Here is a 22,323-nt window from a genome sequence, read left to right on the forward strand (position 1 = left end):
ATTCAACTTGATTTAGGGATTCAGCTTCATTCAGGAAGCCACAGGCTTGATCACCAAACCCCCTATACGCCCCACCACCAGGTCCCCTCTTCTTCTAATAGACGTGTCCTAGATTAAAGCACTAGGGAGAACACCTGTTCTCCTTACAAATCTCCTCTCCCCTTTCAAAGAGAGGCTACTGGAAGATGAAAAATAAAGACTAAACTGCTATAACCCTCTCCTTCCTAACCTCCATGCACACACACATACACATGCACACAGACACCCTTTTTCTCCTAGCCTATCTTGGTATCCCAGCAAAACACTATTAAAAGCTTCAACAGGGAGTCTTTCCTTTAGGCATCTCTTCTACCCGCCTCACTGCCAGGCTGTCAATCTGGAACCTTTAATTTTGGGAGGAGGCAACAGAATATCTCAAATGAGCTTTTGTCTGGAACCCTGGGGGCCGGTAGGGAACTCCGAAATTGAGTTTTCTCCATTCCTTCTTGTCCCACATCTTCTGCTGAAAAGCCTATATTTTTCAAACATTAGGCTGGGAGAAGAAGTAAAGCAAAGAGTCCCCACAGCACAGCAGTGCCACCAACACCCACGGGCCCCCTTACCATTGCACGTGGAGTAGCTGTCTGTCCAGGCTGGCGGCTGGTGAAGGAGGTTGTTGCCGGGGTTGAGATTCATTACACCACCTCCTTCCAGAATCATGATCTGTTAGGGGATCAAACAGCCTGTTCAGTCATTGCCTCTTGGACAAATGTCATTTGAAAGTGCAGATCACAGAGTAAATTTAGGAAGAAAATAAAGAGAATTTGTCCTTCCACCCATTGCCTGCCACCCATTGCCAAAGCCTTTTTTGTAAAAGCAAAACTCACAGCAATTAAAAATTTCCAGGTTCAATTTTCATATGCATGAGGCAAGTTTTTACAGCCACCCATTCATAAATGAATAATCTCTGATCAGGAATGAAGCGGGAGGAAAATGCAATACCTGCTCCCAGGGCGAGGCTGGCTGGCATCCAAGTGGTTTTTTTTTTTTTTACAAAAGTGAAAATGCCAAAGAGATTTTATTTAAAGTATTTAAAGTGCAATTTCAATCAATGAAAATCCAAGCCGGTGGCAGCACAACCCCAGCACCTGTGTGGGAGCTCGGACTGCAATTGCACCTGCACACCCAGTAACAAGTTTTCTCAGTGTGGGTGTCTGCCACAGGCTGGGCTGGTCATCAGACGGCCTCAGTCATATTTTAATAGAGCTCTTCAAGTATCTGGCTTTGCGATAATATCAGGAATCAGTTGGTTTCTCTGACAGACACTGCCCATTTCTGATAAAGAAAAAAAATTTTCCTTTCTGGTAACAATTATAACCATTTTTTTTTCTCTCCTGTTAGAGAACTGGAGAATTTAGTGGGTTTCCAAGTTGACCTAAGTAAAAGTGGCTTCCTCAGTCTGTGGGATCATTTTCTCAGTAAAGGACTTGGGAGAAGAGATTTCTTCTGTGGGCCTGTTTGGGTTTATTTTATAGCAATGTAAACATTTTACAGTTCAGAAATACTGTCTTCAATTCTCTGGTATTTATAATGTCCCTACTCCCAAGCGGGGCACCCTCCACCTTTCAGACCACAGCCCCAACTGTGTGTTCAGTCATTTAAACGAAGAGCAGCCGGTTTCCAGATCACTATTGGGCAATACCCAGAGGCTGTAAAAGTCACTTGCTCTTTATAAAAATGTTGGGGTAGGGAGAGGAATTCAGCTTTATAGCAGCAATTCATGGAAAATTTTCTGTCTGTTTTGGGGAAATTTTGCATCCTAGGGTATTATCAATGTCCACAGGAGTAAAAATGCCACTCCAGAGGATTTTCAGCCCTTGGCATTCCGTCCCCTAATTTAGCTACCACTCCTCTGGTTCTGTGTAGGGCCTGTCGGCGGGGAAGGGGGGTCTGCAGAAGGCATACGAATATATTCATGTATTCATTTATTCGACAAGTATTTATCAGCCTAGTAATAGGCTGGGCACTATTCTAGGTGCTGGGGAGACAGCGGTAATTAAAGGCTGAACTAGGCTGCACACAAACATGTATGATGATTATTAGCATCATCATCACTGTTGTTTGGTAAATAATTAGGACTGAAGTCTAAGTAGAAGGTGGAGAAGGAAAGACAGGGTAGGGATGGTGGACATTATAACAGCAAAGAGCTGGGTGGGAAGGTAAAAGAGCTGGATTCTATGTCCTGGCACCATGTATTGGAGCTTTGAAGCCAGAAGAGCTGGGGTCAATTCCAGGTCTTCCCACTTACTAGGTTAGTACTCACCCAGACATGTTACCTAACCTCTCAGAACCCCAGTGTTCTCATATGCAAAATGCAGCTAATCATACCTCGTCTGTACATTGGTTGGAGATTAAATGAGTTTCTGTACCTCGAGTACCTGGCACAAAGTAGGGCACGAATACACGTCAGGTGCTATGATGAGAAGCGTCACTAGCTCTGTGGATAGGCTGAACCAGAAATGACGCTGGGCCTCAGTTTCCCCACTTGAAAATTTAAAGATGGTGACTATACTGATTCGTAAGTTCCCTTTCTGAAAACCTCTTTGATTCTTACCCTCAGAGAAAGAAAACAAACTCATATCAAACCTTCTTTTCTTTTTCACAATAACTGGGCATTTTCCCATCCAGCTTTGTAGAGCAATTGCCCTAAAGCTAAGAAATCAGATTGGGAACTTCAAGGCGAAAGAAAGTCTCTAAGTCCCCAGACCGGGTGGCTGGGGGAAGGAGGGGGGCCCAGGGCCCAGTCTCTTGTTTGCTCAAGGCTGGGCTTGTTCCTTGCTAGCATTTGCTCAACCACAAGCAGTGGAAAGGTTACTGTTTAACCCTGAAAGGGCTGAAGCTCAGAGCCCAGCCCATTTGCAAGGAGGGATTGGCCTTCCAGGCTCAGGCAGGACAGGCAGGGGAGGGCTTCTCTAAAATTCTTTCACAAGGATTTACCTGCGGGGTTGTTTCAAAGTGGTCATTTCAGTGGCAGCACCTGCCTGGGCCAACTATGCTTCCTGACAAACAGAAAGCAGGGTGGCGTGGAGGCTGAGCACGCAGGCTTTGGAGCTGGAGAGATGCAGACTCAGATTCCAGTTCCCCTGCTTCCCGTGGGTGACCCTGAGCCAGTGCCAAGTCTGTCTAGCCAAATACATTCTGTTCCTCACTTTCTGTACCTGATAAATGGGAACAATACCAAACTCAAAGGGCTGTAAGAATCAAATGAGGTCATGCACATAGAGAGCTCGGCAAGTAGTGAAAAAAAAAAGAATTTAATAAATGTTGCAGAACAATATGGGCCAGTTCTCCACCTGTGGCCAAATGCCCACAAGCCCCTCTCCTCAGGGCCGACGTCATTTTCCACCCTGACCTTCTGGAAGCATCCAGAACTTCTCCTAACCCGCAGAGATGCCTTTAAGACTATGGGATGGCAGCTGCCCCATCACTATCCTCCCACAAAAAGATGGCCTGTGCACAGCCCTGCTCCCTGCTGGCACTCCCTTTCCAAGGAAAAGCAGTCAGCATGGTGAGGGGCCCTTTTTTACAGGGCACATTAAGTGGTTTCCACTCATAAAAGAGTTTGTGTGGCTTAACCCTTAGTGAGTCAGAGTTCACTTGAGCTCACCTGGGCTTGTAAGCAAAGAAGGTCAGAATCTCCGACCGGGCAGGGAGCTCCAAGGAAAGATGTCCTCAGGGAGGGTACATGAGGTCCATGGCCAGTGTAGCTGAAGGCCTTTGGCCAAGTCCTACCCTCCTCTGAGGCACAGTTCTTCAGGTGTAGAGTGAAGACACTTGCCCCTAACGGCCTCACAGGACTGTTGAGATGGAATGAGATCATGGATAACAAATGTGACTTGAGAGTTGTGAAAAAGCCTTGTTATAACCAACTGACCCACACCCCCATATGCTAATGTAGATTTTCTATGGTATATAGTAATTGCTTTCTGGGGTATACAAAGCAATCCTTTTAATTAGAAAGTAGGGGAATTATTGAATGCTCTTATTTCAGCTCCCTACTTTACCTTCAGCATAACTTTCATTATTTCTTAAAAAAAAAAAAATACCATCAAATGTGTGGAAGTAGAGATTTCAGAATCTGAGAATCCTGGGTTAGACTCTAGGTCCCATCTTTCAGCCATGTGACCTTGAGCACATTAACCTTTCTGAGCCTCCATTTCTCACACTGGTTTAGAAATGGGAGAGCTGGAGGGGATTGTGGGAGAGTATTCGTGTCTCCTGAGCCTAAAGGCTGTTTTGAAAGATAAATAATTATAGTGGGTCTAAAGGTGTCTTGTCTAGCCCCTGGCAAACATATTCCCTGTCAAAATCAGTTTCCCTTCCCCTCTTTAAACATTAATTCTCAAGGTGTTCCTCTAACACATTTTATTTCTTCCAGGATTGAATCCCCAGTTCAGAGCCTAAGTGAGAATGACTCTATCCTGGGAATCAAAAGGAAGCTGGGAAAAGAACTTGCTTCTCCCCATCTTCTGCTGCAGGCAGGACCCTCGGATTGGGAGGCAGAGGAGGAATCCTCAGTCGCCCTAGGTTGTGGTAAAAAGCAGAGTTTCTCAACCTCTCCACCACTGAAATGTGGACAATCCTTTTTGTGGGGGCTGGCCCGTGTATTGTAAGATGTTTAGCAGCACCCCTGGCCCCTACCCTCTAGATGCCAGCAGCACCCCCTCCACACACACCATGTCCCCGAGGCAAAAACCACTCCCAGTGGAGAATACTGGTTAAAAGCTTGTGGAGGCAAACAGCTCAGGCTTTGCTCTTACTGATGTGACAAACTTGGGCTGTCCTTTAGCCTTCCTGGACTTCCATTTCCTCTCCTGGGGAATAGGCATAGACTTGCTGGAGGGTTAAATGAGATAAGGCACCTCAAAGGCCACAGCAGAGTGCCTGGTACCTATAGAGTAATTGCCTGATCTATGAAGGTTTAAGAGAATACACTGGGTATCAGAGCCACGTTTGTCTGTTCCCAGGTGGTATATATTCTGGAGAGGTAGTATAAATTATTACCTGGGCTATTAAAAACTGCACACACGCAAAGAAAAACTATACCTTTTATTTCAAACTCAAAGAGTGGAGTGTGACCAGGTACGGTGGCTCACGCCTGTAATCCCAGCCCTTTGGGAGGCCGAGGCGGGCGGATCACTTGAGGTCAGGAGTTCGAGACCAGCCTGGCCAACATGGTGAAGCCCCGTCTCTACTAAAAATACAAAAATTAGCTGGGTGTGGTGGTGCATGCCTGTAATCCCAGCTACTTGGAGGGCTGAGCCAGGAGAATCGCTTGAACCCAGGAGGCAGAGGTTGCAGTGAGCCGAGATCATGCCCCTGCACTCCAGCCTGGGCAACAGAGCAAGACTCTGTCTCTAAAGAAAAAAAAAAAAAAGGAGTGAAATGAAAGGTAGATTATCCCGAGATTTTTTTTCATATATATTCCCCTATCCTTTTTTATAGGTAGGAACAATTGGAGGGAACTGTGTTTGATTTTGAGTCACTACTGATTGTCCAGAGGTTGACATTTGTTCCAAACTTCACCTCTTTGTGTAAGACCCACAGTTGTAGGGCAGGACTGTACTCTTTATTTGAAGAGAAGAGCCCTGTGTGCTACCCGATAGACTGAAGAACTGGCGAGTACATCATGCCAGGCTTCTTGCCAGGACATATTTAACCTTAGGCAGCAAGTCCCCTACAACGTGCCGTCAGCTCCCCTACCATTATGGGCCACTGGGGTTTGGCCAATCTGAAATTCTTTTTCCAGCAAGAAAGCACTGTTCTATGCTGAATGACCACAGCCTGAGACATGGCAGGAGATAGGCCAGCCTCCGCCTCTCACTTCTTTTAAGGGCAGTTTCAGGTAAACACAAACTCCCACAGTGCCCTGAGTTGCTAAGGACTTGGACTACTTCTGCACCAGTCACACACAGAGACACATCCCAGCTCCCTGTGCCTTCTTCTCCTGGCTTGCTTTGTTGAGGGCTTGCTTCCAGAAAAGCACCACCCTGACCACCATGCACAGCCTTGACCAATGAAGGGGAGCAGGGAGAGCATTTGGTCTCACCTGAAAGTTTAAGAGTCTCCTATTTTGGCTGCTGGTCAGTAGCAAATATGGGCATAGCAGAAAAAGCAGCCTAGTGGTGCCGCATGTCTTGAGGGAAACTCTTAAGCGAATAAGGGCTCATGATTCAAACGGCCAGGGTTGAAATCTTGATACTATGGCTTGGTGGGCTATGTTGACCTTGGAGAATTTCTATCCTCTCTACCGCCTCAGTTTCCCCACATAACAAAATTCCACTTTGGAACGTGGAGCTGATATGAGGATTAAATGAGATTGTTTGTAAAGTCACCAGCATAGCATCTCATATGTAGCAAGTGTCTAGTCAATCTCTATGCTTATTAGAAGTTCTGCCCATGAGTCTCTGTTTAAACTGTGTTGGCTGGCACTGGGGGCATCCTCATGGTAGGGGTACACTCCTCAGAAGCAAGATCATTGTTGGGAGCCCCAGGCTCTGGAGTTACATGGCCACAGTTCAAATCTTGGCTTTGCCAATTTCCTAATGGGGCAAGCTTGGACAAGTTATTTAACTTCTTGGGACCTGAGTTTCCTCATCTATAAAATAGAGATGATATGAAAAGCGTTGTTGAAAGACAACAATGAAATTATACCTGTAAAATGCTTGGAAAAGCATGACACATAGTAAATATTTGATAAGTGTTTGCTGGTTTTTAAATAACAATCATAATCATACTTGTAGTTTCTATTTTATTGAACACTTAAGGAGGAAATTAGAGCCAAGTTCATTTCAAGCAAGGCTTCAACGCTCTCTTATCCGTACTGTCTTCTCCAGTTCCAGCTGACTGGCACAGTCGAGCCTAGGACTAGATCTTATGCCTCTCCACTCCCTATCCTGAGAGCTGCTGTGAAGACGCACCATTATGGCTGAGCTATAAACAGCGGGGCTTGGACCCTGCTTGCAGAAGCCATGATGTTTCCCTCTGACTGGGCACAGTTCTTATCCAAAGGATGAAAGCCATCCCTCCTGCCCCCCTTTCTCTCACCAGACACACTGTCAAGGCTGCCAAGAGCAGTGGTAAGGCATATGCTCCTAAACTCTGTGTTGTCAAAGGCTATGCACTCCCACATACCATGGCTGGTTTGCAGGTGAGAAAAAAAAAAAAAAAAAAAAGACCAGGAAGAGCAGCATGTCGTCTAAAACACGAGCCCCTGGCAGAGAACGGCTGACCGTTTCTCTATCCTCCGAGTCCCTTAGCACAGAGAATGCTCAAATACTGCAAAGAATACGGTTTGCTACTTGGGAAGCTGAGGCAGGAGAATCGCTGGAACCCGGCAGGCAGAGGTTGTGGTGAGCTGAGGTTGCGTCATTGCACTCCAGCCTGAGCAAAAAGAGTGAAACTCCATCTCAAAAAAAAAAAAAAAAAAAAGAATAAGGTTTGGGATTGGGACTGGGGTTGATAGGGACAGATACGCAAGAAGAACCCCTGGGCCACTGGCAGGGAGCTGGAACCACACATCCCAAGGCCCAGGAGGCTCTGCTCAGCCTTGGGATTCCTAACAAGCCCAAGGACTGCTCCACCGGCCTCCCTTCTTAAATATACAGAGCAAACCTCCCAGAAGAGACCAACGCAGGCCAGCTTGGGCCTGCTCAGTTACAGGGAGGTCTTTCTTTTGCTCAGTGATGGGGCTATTTAGACTCAGGATTGAACACTTTAAAAATAATAATAATAATAACTATATTATAGTAATTAGGACTTACTGAATACTTAAAGTGTGCCAGCTCTGCACTGCTGGTTTAAACATATTATCTCAATTAATTCTCACAACAACTCTAGGAGGCATTATGTCATTTAACAGATGGCTTCTCTGAGGCACAAAGGAGTTAGGTGACTTGTTCAAGGTCACACAGTTTAGCAAGGGAAGAGAATTCAAACTCAGACTGTCTTGCAATAAAACCTGGGAACTTGACCACTCTCTGCTGAGAAGAGGGTACTTTGCCAGAGAAGACTCATTCTCACTTTGACCCCCATTCTAGACATGGTCATAGCATTCTCCCTGGACCATCTGCTGCCTTACACCTTTATCAAGTTTACATACATATTATATATATACACATATTCATATGCCTGCACATATACATGCATGCATATATAATGTAAATTATCCCCCTATGACTCAATAAAGTTATTTTAATTTTGTATTTGGGAAATAGACTGGTCCATAATTACTTATGCTTTACCTGAATCAGACCTCAGGCCAGAGAGCATGGTCTGCTCCTGCTGCAAGGGTGAAGGAACACTGGGAGCCACCAGGGCCACAGAGCAGATCTTAACCAGGGCTCACACCTGCGTTCCCTATCCCCAGCCCCAGGGGACTGAGAGTCAAGGCCACCATCAGCCATCTTCCTAGCTCCCTTATTCATCCAACCACATCATCACCAAACTGCCGCAGAACTGGCTGCCATGTGGGCATCTTTACTCCTGAAGCCAAAGAAGCAATTAGTCCTTTTAAATAATTACTTTTGTGATGACAGTGATACCAACACCATTCTCAGTCCTTAAAGTTACCAGCAGGTAAATTCACAGCATTTGCCCTAAGGATGTTGCAACAGCTTACTGACTTCCTGTTTCAACATGACTGTCATTTCAAAGGACCACTCCCAAATAAGAGAAAAAAAAAAAATCATGTACATGTGAAAGGAAACTGAATATAATACAGACAATCATTTGTGTTTTTACAAATAAATTGAATTATGAATCAAGCTTGGGGAATGTATTTGATTCTCTTGGGATTACATCACAGATAATTTCATAGCCTTATAATGTGTTTTGAAACAGACATTTTTCACGTTCCCAGGGGCAACATCTGAAGTATTATTGCTGGGGTTTCAAGGGTTTTCATGACCAATAATGCGGCACTGGGAGGCCAAGTCTGGATCCATTATAGGTACAATTTATTGACTGTAAGCCATTTGGAAATATACATAGTATGCTGATCTTTATCAGTCTTGGTGTCAGACCCAGGCTAGGCGGCACATACTAACAGTGGCAGGCACCCAAGTTGATCAAAAGACAAGCTTGCCTAAGATGACCCCCAGGGCCTTTATCAAACCCATTCAGATATGATAAAGTAAGAATAGGGCAAGCTTCGGATTGTAAAAGGTCACAGAGGCTTTTGAGGCCTCAAAAGAAGCTTTGCCTCTCCTCTTCTTCCAAACATTTACATCTTCCTGGTTTTGCTTGTTTTCTGTGGGCCTCTGTGGACAACCTATCACTATATTATTTGCCAACTTGAAATAAAACAGGTCCTAATGCTCAGTACCCCCATATTGTTAGATTCAACAATGTTTGATTGCTGAAACCCCAGACCTCTAAACTAAAATCTGCATTTCTAAGAACCTCCCTTAATGAAGTCTTGAACACTCTCACCATTGAGATTTTCTGGTCTATAAACTCACCCACTTGGCTCCCTTCCCTTTCCCACCACAAGATGACAAACTCCAGGAGACACCAGCCTTGAAAGAAATGTCCATAAATGCAAGCAAGTCCTTATAAAGTCAGAGAAAAAAGATTCAATGTAGAGAATTCAACCTCTAATCCATCTGCAGATAGCCTACTGTTACATTATTTGCCAACTTGAATTAAAGCAGGTAATTGCTTAGTTCTATTAATACCAAATGGTCAAATTCAGCAATGATTGGATACTTAAAAGTATGAGTCTCTGAAGGCCGAACAGACAAATCTGGTCCCAGAATATAGCGCTTGCAGAGGATCTCTCTGATGGTTACTTCCATCAGGAGGACCTCAAGGCTGGCCAAGCCACCCCTTACCCCATCCCACCCCCATCTCAGTCCTTCAAAAGATTACTTAATTACCCTGGACTTAAGCCCTCATACCCAAGACAGTCTCTCAGCCTTTAGCAGAAGGAAACTATCACCTAGAAATGCTTATCCAGCCATTACAATATTGTCTCAGACCCTCTGTAATTCATATATATTTACCAAGTGTCTACTAGATTCCAGGCACTTTGCTAGGTGCTGGGGACACAATAGTAAATAAAACATAGACGCTGCCCTACCCTGATGGACTATTCACAAGGACACGGCTTCCAAAACAATAGTGGCTCCTTCCAAAATCATCTGAGCTCATTCCCCACCTCCTGTTGTGAATGGAATGGGGCAAGAGCGGAGAGAGCCAGGCAACCCTCTCTGGCATTTGAGAATGACCAACCTTGAAAAGTATTTCAACTAGTCTTAAAAGCAGGACCAATCCTCTTCTCTCCGGCAACCCCATGCCCTTGCCTTCACAGAAAACTCTGACTAGGACGTGGAGTTGGCAGACAGGATAATGCTTCTGGGTTTCACAAAGCAGCCTGAGCCAAAACCAATCTCCACTCAGGGCAGAATAAAGCAGTGGGTTGTCCGGATGGCTGAATGTCTCTCTCCAAGACAATGGTGTGTTTATGTGTAGGAGGGTCAGAAGCAGGTTGTTAACATAAAACCCACCGTAAACAGAGCTGTTAATTCAGTTGCTGGCAGGGGCTTCTGTTATCTTCTGAATACCTCCCAGAGGGTATAAGCCCTACCGTTTCATTTGAGTTGGCAGCAGAGTTATTTTTTTGCACCTGTTGCTCTGCTCCGATAACAACGCAGTTAAGCATTGATTTGTAGGAAAATAAACAGAAAAAGGCAAAGAAAGGCATCTGCCCAAACAGCCTGAGCTGGTTTGACTGAGTGTTCATGCCAATTTGTTTTTCCTATAAAAAAACAAAGAAAAACCTGCATTTTCAGTTTGGATGCTACATTTCCACTCCCTTAATATAAAAGAGGGTATCAAATAGGCCAGAGGGAGCTGGCAAGGCTGAGAAGCCAGAAGACACTGTACTTTTCCATTGGCTGGTTCTGTGAGGGCACTCAGGGGTGTCCAAGGTCTGCAGAGTGACATGGCCAGCCTCCAGCCAGCCCAGGTTCAGATCACAAATCAGATTAACAAGGGCAGAGAAAAGACTGCTGGGATACGATCGAAACCAAAACCACACTCTTCCAAATGGTTGACTTCCAAAAGTCAATACAGTTTAGGGAGTAGGTGTAGTCTCTAGGTTACCTCCTAAAGTGGAGGCTCAGTGTACCCAGATCTCAGTCTAGCTTCTCCCCCAGACATCCTACATCCAGCCCTGGGCAAAGAGCATAATTTGAAAACCCTTAGTTCCCAGACCACAGTTTTCCCATCGCATAAATGAGGCTAGCCACACCTACCTCAGAAGCGGGCTGTGTAGACCCACTCCTCTCCTGCCAAGAGATTTGAGGTCTCAGGTCCCAGGTAGAAAGGGCCTGAGATGTGCTAGATGTGATTTCTGTCCTAATCCAAGCATCATCACATGCTCACTTCTCATTAATTTGTCAATGTCACATGATAAGCTAAGTCCAAAAAGGGCCACAAGGAGTTAAACAAATCGCCTAAATGGAGATCATGAACAACATTAATTAAGCAATGGCATCAGCACTCAGCCTTCAGCACACACAGTCAGAGGGAGTTTTTGAATATCTCTTTTTGGCCAGGCGCAGTGGCTCATGTCTGTAATCCCAGCACTTTGGGAGGTCGAGGCGGGCATATCACTTGAGGTCAGGAGTTCGAGGCCAATCTAGTCAATATGGCGAAACCCTGTCTCTACTAAAAATATACAAATTAGCCATGCATGGTGGCATGTGCCTGTAGTCCCAGCTACTTGGGAGACTGAGGCAGGAGAATCTCTTGAACCCAGGAGGTGGGAGTTGCAGTGAGCCAAGATTGTGCCACTCATTCCCAGCCTGGACAACCAAGTGAGACTCCATCTCAAAAAATAAAATAAAATAATATAATATAATATCCTTTTTAAGCTTTGTAGAAGAAAGCACAGTCAAGGCAACATGCAACATTTCCGCAGACAAATACCTTGCCCCAGTTTTCTGAGGGCCGTGGGGGGTTCATTACTACCAGACCACTGGCTTCATGGGGGAGGGGGGCTTATGGCAGTAGGGAATGGCCTCAGAAATGTTGCCTCTCCAGGAGCATTAAGAACTGGGTGTTCCTACGGGGGAGGGATATGACTGGCTGAGTGTTCCCAGGCATTCTTGTCATGAGCAGCGTAGGGAGTGGAGTGCATAGAACCAAATCGGGCAGCAGAAAAATAAAAGATTTAACAACACCTTTAGTTGACTGAAAAATAAATAAGACCAACTGTGCAGGAATGTGGGAAGGGTGGAGGACGGTAAGGGGTGGGGATTGGAGCCAGGGAGGGGTCAGGATGGACTAGGACAATGGATTGGACCATTTCAAGAGTCAAGTTTCCTCACAGGAAAAGACCAAGATGTTCAAGTCAAGGAAAGAGCAACCGCCCCCAGCTCAGAATCTTGAAAACCACATAATTGCAAAACAACAACAAAAACTATGACAGTGATAATAGTTCATATTTGTTGAGGGTTTAAAATGTGCTAGAAATAGAACTAGGCATTACATGAATTACCTCATTTAATCCTCACAATAACCCTGAATGTTAGTACTAATATTAGCACCATTTTACAGAGAGAGGTTAAGCAACTTTTCTAAAGATATAAAGCTAGCAAATGGACTGGATATATTATAATAAGTGTACTTGGGAAGGGGTGGGGAAAGCAACATAATTCTTTTGAAATTACTTGAAAATGGATCCTTGTGTTTCTAAGAGAAGGAGGATGTCTGTTAGGACCTCATACTTTCAATTTCAAAATTGAGATCCTTTAAGCACGGTTCCCACAACTTTTTCCCCCAAATATAAATAGGAGACATATTGATCATCCTTGTGCCCTACTGCAGAAGCTCCCTTTCAGTGCAAATCAGTCTGGATGCTACAGAAACACCACTTCACAGCCACTCAAACCCATCTATCAGAACTTCAGTCTGGCTTCCCATTGGAGGCCCCAGATTGACTCAGGGGTTAGGATTGGCTGCCTGAAGCCACCTCAGACTTATTAGCCATGATAAAAGAGCAGTAATAACAGGAAGAAAAAAAAAACTTGAAAAATGAAGGGTGAATTATGGCTCTTTTGGAAGAGCACCTGATGTCTTAGCCATCACAGATTTGTCCTGATGACAGGCTTGCTTGTGTTATGAACATCACTGACTGACCAGAGAAAGACCATGAAAATGTTATTGGGGAAGCCTGAATTCCATCCCTGAGACAAAGAAATTGAGGAAAAGTCTTCACTTCTTCCACCATCACTACGTCCATGACCCTGTTTTGAACAATGGAACAGTCTATAAAAACCTAGCCCTAAAACACCACCAGAACTTCATGAGACTTATTTCATTAGCATCCTTGCAGCTCAAGAAGCAAATAACATCTGAATTTTCTCACAAGTTAGACGACCTCTTCTTTAGAAGAAGTAGAGTTTTCCTTTTATAGCGATAATCATTCAATAGCAGCAGGCAAGAAAGCCAAGTTTGTTTTTAGATCCTTCCTATGAGAACACTAGACTCGTGGCATACCAGGTCTCATATTTCCTTCCAAATCAGACTTTATTCTGCTTCTCCTGGCTCACTGGTTTATGCAGCAAGCCCTCTGGAAAATAAAATCATGAAAAACCCACCAGTATTGCCAGCAACTCCCTATCAGAAAGGTTTTTCAAGGAATTAAATCCCTTCCAGGCAGTTATTCAGCTATCCTTCCAGTTGTTTGGAGGAAACCTTTGGAGCTCAAACAAAACGTAAAACTCACTAACTCAAAAATGACATCCTCTCTCCTCAACAGGCCGTAGCTTCCTACCAGAGGTTGCATGGCTGAGCCTGATGAAAATGAGGAGGGGGCTCTCTGCAGCAGCTTCCCAGACTCCCAGCCCCGGGAGCTGTCATACATTCCATTTCACCACAACCAGAGGCAGGACCAGCTACATCATTTGCAGAGCTCAGTGTGAAAGGAACATGCAGGGCCCTTTGTTCAAAACTTATGAAGAATTTCAAGATGGCAACAGCAGAGCCTTAAACCAAACACGGAAACTTTCTAAGCATGGGGTCCTGTGGAACTGCACGAGTTGCACACTCGTGACATCAACCTTCTCCAAGGGGTCAGTAACCACATTGGCCTTTACCCGTACCCATGTTTCATTACTGTGGGTGGGCAGGGGTCTCTTCTGTCTTTGTTCCATGGACTACCTCCTGAGGTCATTGGGAGGATTAAACTAAACATGACATTGAACAGGCCTGTAACCACCTGGCTTACAGCAGGCACTCAACAAATTACCATTATCATTCTTATTATCATTTTCATTATGCCAAAGTCTCTTCACAACTCCAAGGCTACCCATAGGCAGGAACATATGGGAAGATCACATTCCCCTTTTGGCAGAGACAATCTATCAACTGGTGCTGTTCAGAAGTCATTTCGTTAGTCGTGTGTGAGAGAATGCTGTAAATGAGGTGTTCTTAACCTTTCAACTGTACGATGCATCTGTTTTGTAATCTAGTGAGGCCTACAGGCCTCTTCTCAAAATAATATTTTTACATGACAAAGTAAAATATTATAAGATTTAAAAGAACTTTGTTTTAAAAGACAATGTCAAAATACTTTTTAAAATAAGTGCATGATATCACATGCTGGTGGAAAAGTAATTTCAGGGTTTTGAAATTTTTTTGAGACAGAGTCTCACTCTGTTGCCCAGGCTGGAGTGCAGTGGTGTGATCTCAGCTCACTGCAGCCTCTGTCTCCTGGGTTCAAACAATTCTCCTGCCTCAGCCTCCCGAGTAGCTGGGATTACAGGTGTGTGCCACCACCACATCCGTATTTTTAGTAGAGATGGAGTTTCGCCATGTTGGTCGGACTGGCTATTTTTGTAATTACTTTTAATGGCAAGAACCACAATTAATTTTGCACCAACCTGATAACAATATATGTGCTTCTTCATTAATACATTAAATAAGAATATCTACCTAGTGCAAATCTAACTTGATATCAAATACCCACATTTTGTGATATATGTAATAGGTGTAATAAGACATGAAAATGTGATTTCTCTTGGTGACAGTCACGGTTGCAGTTAATACTACCATGGAGTTTTGCCTACATTCATATTGAAAGAAAATATTAAATTCTAGTTAGAGAGTATTGAAAATAAAGACGATTGTTTTTTACATCCAAGTTCACAGAACCTGAATTTACCCTTGGACCCCAGGTTAGGGATCCTTGCTGTTTTACTAATAACAAGAACTACTTGTCCAATTCAAATGGACTCTAGAAACCACATTTGCATGACCAGAAACCTCATTTGAATAATTTACCAAGAGGTAGACCCCAGAGTGCCTGGGCAAAAGAAGTAATTTTTTTCCCGAAAGCCTCTAGAATGCCCAAGATTCATGACCTCAGCATCAGTGGTCAGTAGACATCTGGAGACTTGATCAAGAATTTTAGAGGTGGGCAATAGTATACTCACTCCTAAAAGCTAGTCATGTGAACTGCCTGGAGGAGAATCAGTATTTTCTGCAGGTCCCTATGCACCAGGCATCAGGACACAAGGATAGGAACGTGCTGTGTACCCAATCACCCCGGGTCTCCCAGGACCTCCTTGGTGATGGTTTGCAGCTGACTCAAAACAAGGTTCAATTTGGAGGTCCCCTCTTAATATGGTTCATCCATCTCCCTGCTACCCACCTTCCCAGTAAAAACCCTATTGCATTTCTTTCCCAAGGTCACAGTGAAGAACCAACGTTGATCTCTACACACACACACACACACACACACACACACACACACAACCAAAATCCCGGAATTTAATACACATTCACTCAGACCCAACAGAAACTCACTGAAAATACCCAAACTGAAGATTTCCCTTGATGTCCATTCCACAAATTACTAATTTTTACTCACAAGGTTTTGTTCGGGTGCTTTCACATTCTTTGTTAATTTAATCCTTACAACAGCCCAGTGCAGTAGACGTTATTAACTCCATTTGCCAGATGAGAAAATTTAGATGCTACAGCTTATATAACTCACTCAAAGTCATTCAACTATCCAGTGGTAGAGTCCAACTTGAGCTCAGATATCTGGACTCTAAGTCCAGTGTTCTTCACACCACATCTCAGCAGCTTCCAAGCCATAAAATCTCTTAGCCTTCTACCCCTTCAGATACACATGCAGTCAAATTTTACTCCATCAACATTCCTTGACCCATGGCCTTCTGCCTACTGGAATTAAGATGACTAAAAGGTGAGCTAGCTGCACTCTAATTTTCTAAGTGGGCATGATCGAGACGGAGGCTGAATTTAGAGTCAAATCTAGAGTACACTGCAAAGACAAAGCAAGTTTTATCATTAGTCAGCGTCATGACAAGATTGAAAATTGCTCTCATCTTTCAGACTCTGCTCACCTTATTGTCCAGAATATATCATCGGCCATACTGAGGAGATTTTTTTTTAAGGTTCCTAAGAAGAAGCCTGGAATAACCTCCACAAGATGACCATATTTTCCAATCTCCATTACTCTATTCAAAAAGTGGAAGATCCTCTTCTTATTCCAGGAAAAGTTCAACAGACTTTTGGGGGATGTTGTATCAGGCTGAGAAAGGGCTGGACAGGCAACCGAAATTTTTTGAAGCCACAATTGGGCCAATAAGAGCCCACCCCCCAAGATTATTTATTGTGCTTCTGTGATAGAAAGTGGGGTGGAGAAGCAGCTATGAAATTTTATGTTCATAATTACAACAACATCAAAGAAAAAGGACATTGAGACAGGGTCATACAAAAGTAAAAATAAGTTGTTATGGTAAAATGGCAGGGTTAATGAAGTGGTCTATTAGTCTAAAAATCCAACTATTATAATAGGCATTTTGGTTTCTTTTTATTTTTGGCTTTGCTTTAATCAGAAAGCACATCTTGTATGCACTTATACTGGCCATATTTTAAATAAGTAGGCAAGTACCCCTAATAACAACTAAGATGTTTCTGAGTAAAGAAGTGAGGAAGGCTCCAAGGGCCAGGGTGTGCGGCAAGATAGGAGGAGGAGAGATAATGTGGACCAATTGACCAGAACAAGGGGCCCAACCCTGTAAAACAAACCGAAGACAGAATGTGGTTAGGTGCTTGTGAAATAAGTTTTCATAGGAGTATTTTACAGGGTGTTTCTTTTAAAACAAGGTCAATTAAAACCCCAGGAGCCTCTTTAAATGGGCCACCCTGCTTGGTCCTGTTGCAAGTTCTGGTTTCTCCAGATACAAGGTTGAGGCTTTCTGGGTACATCAGGGTCTCCAGGTTAGGGTGCTCAATGTTTGGGTCAGCCACAGGGTCTTCCTCTAGGAGAAGTGAGTCCACATACATTCGATCTACTCAATAAGCCATGGATAATCAGTCAAGCAAGCTCATCAGTACCATACAAACTCAGTAGACACCATGAGTGCCTAAATGTCCATTTTCTGGCAGGTTGCTTTGGCGTTTTATGGAAGACACCAGTAGAGCACCTGCCCCTGTGCTTACGTGGTTCCCTGCCATCACAAAACAGTCTGTTTCGTCCACTTCTACATTCCCACCAGCTTGAGACACATGAGGCAAATTGACACAGCTGGGATGTTGTCATGGGAGTGGATTCTAACATCCCTAATAAAGGCTCCAGGTGTCAGATCTTAGTACCTCCACTAGGTATAGCCCTTAGCCAAAATTCTGAAGGCCCTAAAGAATCCATTTAAGGGCTCTTGCTAACCTTTGCTGCCTCATCCTTAGAAGGCTTCTCCCACCTGTTCTCAGTTCTCACAGATTCGTGCTTATCCTGCCGACCCCCAGGCACTCCCACCACTCCCAATCACCACAGCCAAAGAATCTGAGGGTTAAAATGGATCTTAAAGATGATTAGGCTCAAACCCTTTTGTCCAGAGGTGGAAACTAAAGCTTGGCAAAGGAGAACGTGTGCTCTGGGCCACATCGCTCTGCCAGTGCTAGAAGACCAGTTCCCTAGACTACTGCCTGGGTACCGCCTCACATCCCACCTTCCCTGCACTGTGCTCCCATCACTCCAAAGCTGGAGTTCAAAATTCTTCAGGGAAGATTCTTAAATAAATATTTCCACCCCCCTCTGAAGTATAATAAACATTGTAGCAAATAACTCTGAGGGATCCCTGGAAATTTCTACTTCAGCACATCCTGGCTTCCCGACATCAATGCCGTTTAGCTTGAAACTATGTCCCACCCTAAGAATAGCTGTGGTGGGGAGCCATTCTCCTCACTGTACTGTTTGTTTCCTGCACAGCTTAGTAGCTTGGCCCTTTGAAACCTGTTCAATTTAAGTAAACACGTTTTTAATAACAACACGATTGTTTGCTCATTAGAACAAATCTATTATTTTAAAATCATGTTCCTAAAAATTAGATCTGAAAAGTGTCAAATAAAGTTAATTATCTATGCCCTCCTTTCAGTTATACAGCAAGAGATTTAAGAGAACCTGGGCAAGGTGTGGCTGCCCTCCTGCATCTGTCTTCAGATGGCGATCCCTGCCACAGACCCGGCTTACCCAAGCTGAAAGCCACAGCGCCGCGTTCGGTTTCCCAGTAACAAAGGCAGGGTGAGAATGTGGTCTCTAGACACCCAGGCTACAGTGGAGCCAATGCCTCCCAACCAGGGCCCCACCCACAACAGAAATGAGTGTCACGTCAACTCTACCAGAGAGCGATCTTAACAAGAGAAATGGGCCGAAACGGCAGCAACACGGTATCCCTGAAAATCAGGTTCAAGCTTTAGATTGAGTTCCTTAAAACCACGACATTGCTTCTCAAGTGTGTTAGCAGATTCTGCCACGAGATTCTTGCTCGCCACCCGACCCCTAACCCAGAGGTCTTTGTAAATCACATCTGTATGAAAGGGCATAGAGATGACTCCACCTGGAGGAAGGGAGAAAAGACAGTAACTTCTCAATTATATAAACTTCTGTGTCTGTGCTTGATACTGTGACATGCAGCAGGGTCTTGCCCTGGGCTTTCAGAAAAGCAAGATGGTTGAACAATCACAACCCAGTGCTCAAATCCCCAAATTTGTGGAGATTGGGTGGGGCGGGGGCATGGGAAAGATATGGAGGAAATAAAACATCGCAAGATTGCAGAAAGTGAAATTCTACTTCCTTAGGAGTGAACTTTGGCCAAAAGCACTCACGTTCTGACCTGAGACCCAATAGGAGTTCCTTACAGTTTCCAATTCGCTAATTGAATTCAACCTAGTAAACCTTTTAACCTCTCAGTTTCCATTTTGTCTCATACCTTAAAGGAGTCAGAAAGATATTGAAAGAAGATCAGGGTAAAGTTGGTCAATTAATGGGAGCATTTAGGGTACCCATAAACATGGAATCGCAAGTGGGAATGTAATAAGGCTTTCCTGATGTCCACAAAGGTCAAAGACACTTCCATTGGGAGATCACATAATAGATTAAAAATGAAAACAATACGGCTAGGCACGGTGGCTCAAGCCTATAATCCCAGCACTTTGGGAGGCTGAGAAGGGCGGATCACCTGAGGTCAGGAGTTCAAAACCAGCCTGGCTAACATGGTGAAACCCCGTCTCTACTAAAAATACAAAACTTAGCCGGACATAGTGGTGAGCACATGTAATCCCAGCTGCTCGGGAGACTGAGTTGGGAGAATCACTTGAACCTGGGACGTGGAGATTGCATTGAGCTGAGATCACGCCACTGCACTCCAGGCTGGGCGACAGAGAGATACTCCGTCTCAAAAAAAAGCCCAAAAAGGATTGTTTGAATTTAACAAATAGGTGCTTTCTAACCAAAGAAAAAGAACAAATACAATTGATTTTGAGCCTTTCCATAACAAATGAGGCCTGAATCAAACACATCACCCTACCCACACTACCTTGAAAGGTCTTGATGAAGGCCACCGTCTTGCACGGTTATGTAAGAGAACTTACAGCGCAGCTATTCCCTCAAAGTGACTTTCATTTAAAATGCCTCTCTAAAATATTTTGGAAACATAGTGAAGTATTGTCTCCATTACATTTATTATTTTTTCAAGTTCAACTACAGACCTCCAAATGACTCTCAATTCGCATTCCATCATGGTTTTTAAATACCATTAGCCATTGGTGTGAAAATAGTGTTGTCTACGTGACTCCATATTACAAGAAGATGGAATTGGTGAGTTATTTCATCGTCCCGGAATTTTAGGTCACAAAAAGAAGAAAAGTGGATCCTCTGCAAACTCCAAATGCAGCTATTAAAGTCATTCTAAAATCTCTTAAGAGCCTTTTCTGATAGTATCTCCTAGCCATGAAACTCTTCCTAATAACGTATCTTCTTCTCTTCTGTTAGAAATAAATTTTTCCCTTGACCCCAGTGGAATTAACACACAGCCACACAGAATCTCTAATTGCGCTTTTACACATTGAAAGACTATCTGAACACATCTTCACCTCCATGGCTGCAGAACCAACTCCTGAATTAGACCTTCCATCAGTAAGTTATTGGAATCCATTCGCTCACTGTCTTGCTGTTACCAAGGTGAGTGCAGATAACCAGCAGAGGCCCCTATGAACTTGGACTCAGAATCATACACTCTCCATCTTAAAAACACACGCTCCCACTATCCTGGGAGCATGGTAAATCAGCAAAGACGGATGGTGAAAATGTCGCTTTCTCACCTCAGTCTGATATTTACCAACAAGAAGTTAATTTCCCACTGTTCCCAGATCAGTCCACACTGGGGCTAACACTTCTCCACAATTTTTCCATGCGAAATCAAAAGAATCCCTGGCTTAGAAGGCATTTGTTACTGCTGAGTCACAACTGCCTGTCTGATCATAGTCTCCCAAAATGGAGTAAACAAAGGGTTAGTTTGTCCCCTTGTTATACAGTGAAGCCCTTTGCCAAAATTGATTTTTGTTTTTTCTGGATTTTTGTTTTTTTTAGATATTCAGCTCTCCCAATACCCCTGCCTGCCGTGGCTGCCTGGCCACTTTTTCCAGTGTGATTGTGTATATTCTTGCCTATTTCAAGCCATTTTCCAGTCCTGGAACATATTAAAAACAAATTGGCCTTTCCCTATAGCTCATGAGTCAGAAAAATTACCAGCAGAAGATATCTCTAGAAAGCGAGACGGTGTACTCTGAGCCCTAACAGCTACTTAGCCAACCAGTTCTTCACTGAGCTATATCAGAGCCACCTATCTCTAGCTGCCTATTTGTTTCAGAAGAATTCAACCCAGGGGAATGGTTTTGCCACATAGGCATAGGGAAGCAAGGGGGCTTTTAAATTCACAGAGATTAGAAGTCCAAACAACGCAGGAAATTCACAGATAATATCCAAAGTAGCCAGCCTGCCCTCCAAAATAAAATTCTGATTTGACCCAGTGAGGTAAGCCCAGGTAAGGTGAGCTTCACTTCCTGCCAGCCGTCTCCAAGAGTCTCTTCTAGTTTCATCTGTCCGGTTTAAAGCAGGCTTCTCTTTCCACTCAGGTGTTTGGATTCCAGACTCAAAAGAAGTTTTAAAAATCAGGACTTACCTCATTTACCTAAAGATTCTGGGTGGGAAATCCAATAGCTGTGGCTGATGGAGGGGAGGCAGCAGGCTGCAATCTCACCAGCTCCTACAGGGATGGGGCACCACGGGCGTTATCAAGTCTGAGCCCTCATCAGAGTGAAGATAAATGCATATGACAATAATTTTAAATCATTTTGTAGGATGTTAAGCAATAAGCTACCAACCGGGAATTCCCTAAGTCACTTCCCCCTCTTCTGATTGGCTACCTAGCCCTTTAAAAAAATAAAATAAAGGATTACAAACATTGGCTCATTTGCATTTGGCCAACTCACACGTTAGTGTTCAAACAAAACAGGTCTAACCAGGTAATGCCTGTGTCTCAAGAACAGAGAGACAATCTGTTAATGGATGAGGAATTGATTTGGTGGTGACTGTTCTTTTCAGCTCAGAGGCTGTTTCAGGTGAAAAGCACCCTGCTCACCAAAGACACCATCAGGAAAGGGGAATGTAAAAGCAAAGTGAGTAGAAGTTCAAATCTGGAGGAGATGATGGTATAGGGGGCCCTCTTAAGCACCTGTCTCATTTATTAGTCTGTATTTAGTCCACCCTGCTTTGGCATCAAGATCTTTGCCCTAGCTGTATAAGCACCAGGCTTTGAAGGGGCTCCCAGCAAGTTCCCTCCCCAGGCACCATGACTGCCTTCTTGACAGAGACTCTTGGCAATTCAATGGACTTTGAAAAGCCTATCTCCCCTGGCCCCAGGTAAGAGCCTTGAGAGGTTTGAAAGGGAAGATCCTGGGAGGGAGGGT

The 22,323-nt window shown here is 44.1% G+C and overlaps 1 protein-coding gene across 5 annotated transcripts in view; it reads right to left on the reverse strand.

The window, feature by feature from the left end:
• The window catches only part of EHF (ets homologous factor), a 41,961-nt gene extending 20,237 nt beyond the window's left edge, over positions 1 to 21,724 (reverse strand). For 2 of the 5 annotated variants that reach the window (XM_011965537.1, XM_011965535.1), the window contains exons 1-2: positions 21,537 to 21,724; positions 603 to 702 (exon numbers count right to left, since the gene is read on the reverse strand). In XM_011965537.1, the coding sequence (XP_011820927.1) occupies positions 603 to 699 (97 nt within the window). In that variant the 5' untranslated portion in view covers positions 700 to 702; positions 21,537 to 21,724. The other 3 variants (XM_011965536.1, XM_011965534.1, XM_011965533.1) reach the window with 3 other exon arrangements.
• Positions 21,725 to 22,323: the final 599 nt, after the last annotated feature.

The sequence above is a fragment of the Mandrillus leucophaeus genome, unplaced genomic scaffold (genome assembly GCF_000951045.1).
Source record: "Mandrillus leucophaeus isolate KB7577 unplaced genomic scaffold, Mleu.le_1.0 Scaffold73, whole genome shotgun sequence".
NCBI classification, from domain to species: domain Eukaryota; kingdom Metazoa; phylum Chordata; class Mammalia; order Primates; family Cercopithecidae; genus Mandrillus; species Mandrillus leucophaeus.